The 6,599-nt window shown below is 45.3% G+C and overlaps 1 protein-coding gene across 1 annotated transcript in view; it reads left to right on the forward strand.

The window, feature by feature from the left end:
- The window catches only part of TBC1D2 (TBC1 domain family, member 2), a 14,161-nt gene that overhangs the window by 750 nt on the left and 6,812 nt on the right, over window positions 1-6,599 (forward strand). The window contains exons 2-7 of the mRNA XM_010009457.1: window positions 334-466; window positions 1,371-1,512; window positions 2,855-2,991; window positions 3,609-3,796; window positions 4,927-5,313; window positions 6,195-6,305. Coding sequence (XP_010007759.1) covers window positions 334-466; window positions 1,371-1,512; window positions 2,855-2,991; window positions 3,609-3,796; window positions 4,927-5,313; window positions 6,195-6,305 — 1,098 coding nt within the window. The remainder of the gene's footprint in view (window positions 1-333; window positions 467-1,370; window positions 1,513-2,854; window positions 2,992-3,608; window positions 3,797-4,926; window positions 5,314-6,194; window positions 6,306-6,599) is intronic.

Below are 6,599 nucleotides of genomic sequence, written 5' to 3' on the forward strand. Positions count from 1 at the left end.
GTTTTTATCTCTGTAAAAATTGCTCTTAAGGAGCTCTGTGGGTGATGCCTGGCTGAAATAGTTGTGACATTTCTGCTTAGCCTTAGAGCACAGTGAATCAAAAAACGTTTAAAATTATGTCAGTGGCCCACTGAGGTTCTGTTACTAAGGCCATGCTGAAGATTTTCTCTGTCCTCCCAAGTCAGTGTTAGGACCAGAGGCTAATGCCTAGGCTTGACACAGCTGGCCTTTTATTTCTGCTGACTTCTGCAGTGAAATGGTGGTCAGCCCTTCAGGATGCATCTCATGCTGATGAGGTTACTTCCCTCCCTTTCCTGTTTTGTGTTAATTTAGGCAATCAGCAATCAGGCAATGATGTACTGGCTGCAGCAGCTACAAATGAGACGTTGGGAATTTTGCAATGCTCAGAGCAGATTTCCTGTGGGCAGCTCCCAGCTTGTGAATGAACCTCTGGGTGGCAGAACAAGTAGGTGTTGTGTATGTCAGCCTTTCTTCTGCTTTTAGCCCCCCCAGTGATGAATGGCGCTCCTCATGTGTAAGTGGGCAGAGGTTTTGGCCAGGTTTTTAAATGCAGGTGCCAGCTATCAATGCTTGGTTGATGTTTGGAACTTCTGGACTTACTATGGGTGAACACGAATGGGCTGTCTCCTAATCTACAGCGTGTGGTTGGAGATGCTCAGGTATCTTATGATGATGAATTTCCTTTTGATTTTCCTCATGCGTGTGAAATGTGCGCATCTGAGATATCCCTTTCCTCTTGAGAGGAAATTTAAAGCAAACTTCTTTTTTAGTAGTGGTTGGATAAAGATGTGCATTCTTAGCAGTGGGAGTACACAGTCCAGTGGAGCAGGGGAGGCACAAGCAGGGTGTCCACCTGTTTAGTTATGGCTAGATACACATTCTCTGTGAAAAAAATAACCTCCCTCCCTAGCAAGTGTTTGCTCTAAAAGGTTCTGGGTATGTTGGAATTTTGCTATAGGAGGGCATAATTCGGTAACAACTTGTGTTTGTGGATTGTTATCTGCACATCAGAAACTCCGAACACTGGGATGGAAAAGAACAGCAGCAGCTCCCTTCCTTATTCCTTTAGGTGGTTAAACTTTGATTGTTTAGGGTTCTGCATTCTCATATACAAATGCTTGAAGTCACTTGATTATCCTTAAATAGATGACTCTGTACATGGAACCTTCTATAATTTGTTCTAAAACTACAGAAATGTGCTTTGCTGTCCTTTTTCCACCTGGCTAGTTGAACATGGAATGTAGACCTGTAGTAAAATGTTGTGACTCTCAAGCTACCTGAAGGAGCCAAAGGCCAGTGGAATTCTGTCTTCCTCCCTTGCTTTTGTGTCCTGGTTTGTTTTTACATAGATGTTGTTGACAGCGAAGACTTCCTGCCTCTGGTGAAAACGCCAACAGAAGCAGTGGGTTTAAAGGCAGCGTCTTTGCCTGCACCCCAAACATCTACTGCTTTGCAGAACATTTCCCTTAAGCACCCTTGGACAGAGATACAGTAAGTGCATGAGGAGAGAGAGCTGCAGTGCGGCTGACATGCTGGCCAGCCACTTTGTGCCTTCCTTGTCTGTCATGTGTTGTGTGAAATGGGAGTCATGCCTAGGTGGAAGAATCATGAAGTAGCTTTTTGAAGGATATTTCAGGTGAAAGTAAAATTCCTGCCAGACGGTTTTTCACATCACCCTGTTTCAATGCCTTTCATGTCATCCAGCTCTCTTAGCAAGGATCCTAGTGGCAGACGCAGGGCTTGGTTAAGCTTTCTCCAGTGTGGGTAGTGGTTCATGTGCCTGCTGTGATACATCTGCACATCGCTTTTGAGGGGCACACAGGCCTGTACTTTGTAGGCTGGTGACAGAAGCCCGTTAGCACTTTCCAGTAGTTTCAAAGAACCTTGAAAGGAAAGTTTCATTGGATGAGTGCCAACTGCAGACTACAGGGAATAAAGTTCTGTTGATCTTATATGCCAGTATGTTCTCTGAAGTCAGAAGTGTCAATATCTAAATGCCAACTTCATTTACAGTTAGGAAGCAGCTGGCACTGAGTCTTTTGTAGACCTCAAAACAAGAGTCTGGTTTTGTTTCAGTTGATGGACAATGCAGGAGGAGAAGGGAAAATATCTGTGTAGAAATAAGCAACTCTCACACCTTTTTTGTATGGGTTTTACAGAAAATACTAGTGCATTTGTGGTTTTGCATAATGCTGTGAAGTCATCTCTTAGTGCTTCTGGTAATATCTGAGGACAGCTGCTCTAACAGTTTCTGAGTCTGATTGCAGTCTTGTTGCTGAATCTCTTTACTGTATTGAAGTCTATTGAGTTTGTTGCAGCAAGGTTATTAAATGTGGTTCACAGCACAGGACCTATGGCAGCCTCAAATGTGATCATTGTGGCAGTTTTGGCTGTACTGTAGCTTTTCTTGGCACCTGGGGATTTCTGCAGTGTGCTAAAGAAAGGGATGGAGAGAAGAAGAGAAGGAAAGAGGGAGAGAGGAAAGGAGGAGGAGAGGGATGTGGTTGGTCTGTTACCTCTAGTCCCTCTGTCCAGCCTGGTGTGCTACGTATAGGGCTCAGTAACATGGAGAAAAATCTCCAGTTGATTTACACTGCTGTGCTGGTACTGATTTTGCGGCACCTTCTTGATTTACACCAGTTATAACCTCGCTTCCCTCAGATCCACCAGTGCCATGAACAGTTCCTTTTCCTAGCCCATGAAGGAGATAGGTTTTGGGAAGAGAGGTGGGATATGAGGACGGGTAAGGCACTGAATAGTTTGAATATGCACTGACTGTGGTCATCTTGATTTCTCCTGTTCACTAGGCTGTTTTGATTTCTTCTTATTTCAGAAACACTGTCTACAATATCTGTGGCTCGAAGCAGCTGTGGGGAAACAATGGTAATGTCTTTACCTTCAGTGAATTCCAGGAGCGTCCTGAGAACCCGGATGAGGAGCAAGAGGCAGAAGTGGAGGCAGGGTGTGCAGGTGCTTGTTACTGAGCTGCATGAGCTGGTCTGAGTATGATGCCTTCTAGCAGGGAGTCAGACTTAGCAGGAAAGGGAGGGAGAGAGTGGCAACTTGTCATGGGTTGTGAAAACTCTCACATTATCTTAAGTCCCTTCCTTCCCTTCTTGGCATAAGACAGACTCTTAGCTCTGCTTCAGGCAGCATCTGTCTATCTCTTACCTCTGGAACCTTCTGCAGAGGCAAAAATACCATCGATGGTGCAAGCCCATACTGGTATTTCTTCAAGGTAGATGTTAAATTGCTGCATGGTTACAGGCTAAGTTCAGCAGCTCCACTGCATGCTTGGGAATTTACCTCTCCATGGTGGTGACATGCATTTGCTGTGTGCAAGATAGATAGTTGGGGTGCAAGGTGGGTTAACAGGTACCTGCTACCTGTAAAACAGTACACCTTTGTTAATTCTGGGGTACCTATGGCTGTTCTCTACTGTCTGTGTTTCAACCTTGTGGATCCCAGCGGGTCAGTTTTCCTGTGTCAGTCTTCTCCGCTCAGCTGTTGTGAGTCCCCTCATAGCAAGGCTCAGGAGTCTATAGTAGCAACCCAATTCTGTGCAAATTAACCCTATTTCCCTTCAGTTAAGGAGGGGACCCTGGAGGATGGAAGAATAGAGTCCAGGCTGACCTGGGTTAGGAAAGCCAGGTGGATGAACAGTGGCTTCCCAGGTTTTCCTGAAGAACTCACCAGGGAGAGGAACCCAATGAATAAAGTGAGTGTCCTACAGCAACAGACTCTGACCCTCACAGAGGAAGTCAAGTCACAGAAGGTGAGTGTGGAGAAGAGTCTGCTGCTTCTAAGGGCAGGGCCCTGAGATTGGTCACAGGGACTCCTTTACACATTGGTGTTAGGCTGAGAAGTGCTCAGCAGGCATTTACTGGCGACCAGTTGAAGCTGCTTGTGGTACCCTTTTGTATGTGCCAGATTTTGCCCAGCACAAGGGAGAATGGGCTGTCCTTCAGGCATTACTAGGAAGTGCAGCTAGCAGATGGGCTGGAAAAGGGAGATAAAACAAATCCAACTGTGCGCTGCAGGTGTCTTGCTCATGCATCTCTATTGCTCAGAGAATGATAGAAGTACAGTCCTGAATAGGTACTGGCAGAACTGTCAGGTTGAGTCATGCTGTTAACAGCAGGTCATTCTTTTTGAACAGTGATCCACCATTAAGAGGTGATTTGACTGTAGAAGTCAGCACGTGGGTTACTGGAAGAGCTTTCTCTCCTGAATGGTAATGTTCTTCACAAGCATGGAGAAATGCCAGGCTCTGTACTAATACTGGTAGTGTTTCTAGCAGAAGAGGCAGGACAGCCAGGTCCCATGGCGGGTTATCAGTTGCACCCTTGATTGGCTTCCTTAAATGGCTGAGATTGAGGCTACGCCTGAATCAGCAGCATGTTGCCACGGCAAGCTTTCGTGCCTTTATGTGGGATGGAGTGAGTGAGGGCTCTGGCAGAGGGAAGGCTAAAATGGATACCACAGTTTCTTCTGGTAGCACAGATAGATGTAGACTAAATTTCCCTCCCTCCCATTTTACCACACTGCTGACCAGATCTCTGGCTTCTCTGGTCTCTGCTGGGCCTCCCAAGAATGGTGACTGTAGGAAAGTCAGAATTCAGACAGTGTGAGCAGCAGCTTGTCCATTAGCAATCCACCTGAAGTCAAGTCATCTGTGTCCTGCTTGCAGAGACCTTTCAGGTCCATCTCTGAGAGCAGAGCTCCTCTACTGAGGAGGCGCTGTGATTTCAAGATTGCTGCATGCAGTTTTGCTTCTGAAAGGAGTGGATTTCAAGATCCTGAGGACTTTTCATTGTTTGCTTATTACTGTTTGGGTCTGTGCTCTCTGTGCTGCCATTGCCCTGGGCAGCACTGTGATGTGACGACTTTGTGTTCCTTTTCCAGGAGCTGGTTAAACTTCTCCACAAAGCTCTGGAGGCAGCCCAGCAGGAGAAACGAGTATCTAGCATGTATCTCACCGCAGCAGAAGACAAGGACAGGCTGGAGCTGGTGCGCCACAAAGTGAGACAAATTGCAGATCTCACCAGTCGACTAGAAGCTCTTGAGCAAGAAAAGAAGGAACTGGAGCAGATATTGACTCTGAGAGACAGCCATATCCAGGAACTCAAGGAGCATGTGCAGCTCCTGATGGAGAAGAACCATGCCAAACAGGAAGTCATCATGGCCTTGACGGAGCAGATGGCCCGAGAGCAATCTGACCCCCTGCAAGAAGCCAACACTATCACTGTGGAGACATTGTATAAGCAGCAGGAGGAGATTGAGCACCTGAAGGTGTGTGAGATGGCACAGGTCATTTGGGAGGTCTCATTTCTATGCCCTTTTGTTCAGTGGGAGGGTGTTCCTTGTGGGAAGCACAGAATACACTTCTGCTAGTGCTCCATCTGTCTCCAAACCAGAGGCAGGCTGGAAGGGGTTCACCTGATACCAACAGTGTGCTCAGAAGCATCTGGGTCAGTTTCAGCTTCAGCTCAGAGCCTGTTTTGTTTGACTTCATCTCACCATTCAGTGCCTGCCTCTTTCTTTGCCCTTCTTTTGTTTAACAGCTTCAGCCTTGCTGCCTTCATTAGATTTGTTACTCTTGCCTTTTTCTCTTGTGAAGAGTTTCCCAACACATCCTGGTTCTTTCAAATCCAGCCTATTGTATGTCACTATATGCACAGTTACAATGACCAGCTAGCGTGGGGTGGAGAACTGCCAAAAGAGCCACTTACCACATTGTGGGAGGGTGTTCATTTTTGCTGCTGGCTATGGGGCTGAAATTCGTGTCAAATTGCTTTTGGTTTTGGTTCATTTTTGGTTTGGTTTGATTTTGGTTTTTTTATAGAACAAAACATATACATTCTTCATCTTGCTTAGGTGCTTCTCTAGCTTTATATCACTCATTTGTCTCTGTATTTCTAACCATGTACATGTAGTCCATTAGTATTTTCAAGTGTCGTGTCCATGCATGACATTTCTATTTAGTGTAGTGCCTTGACTTCCTTTGTAGGCAGTATTTGTCTTGGGGAGTCATGTCTTTGCCCCAGAACACAAAATTGTTGAGATATTTTCTTGTCCTTAACACAATCCACATCTGAAGTCTCTGAACTGGGGGGGGGGGATTCCAAGCCCCTCAAGAGCTTTCCTTGTGTGACTCTTCTATTTTGTGGCAGGATGATATTGAGGCATACAAAACCCAGAATCAGTTTCTCAATTCGGAGATCCACCAGGTTACTCGACTCTGGACGAGTGTTGCAGAGAATGAGAAAGCCCTTCTGATGAAGGTAAGGCAAAGTGACTTTTTTCCCTTGATAAGAGCTGTTACTAATTTCTTTCCAAAGCCAGTGCTGTAATGGATTTTAGTCTAAAACACATCAGGAATAAGCTTTCTTCTCAATGTGTTTTTTAGTGTGCATTTTTTTTTTCCTGGTTTGTGTTCTTCCCAAATTAGACATGATCATTTTCATTCTTCAATAAAATACATGTAAAGCTCAGTTTTAAAGATATTGAAATTTAACCCAAATTTCTGCATTTCAGCTATGCTTTTGGATACAAATAAAAAAGCAATACTGTGTCGG

This window comes from Nestor notabilis, unplaced genomic scaffold, assembly GCF_000696875.1.
Source record: "Nestor notabilis isolate BGI_N333 unplaced genomic scaffold, ASM69687v1 scaffold33570, whole genome shotgun sequence".
Taxonomy (NCBI): Eukaryota; Metazoa; Chordata; class Aves; order Psittaciformes; family Psittacidae; genus Nestor; species Nestor notabilis.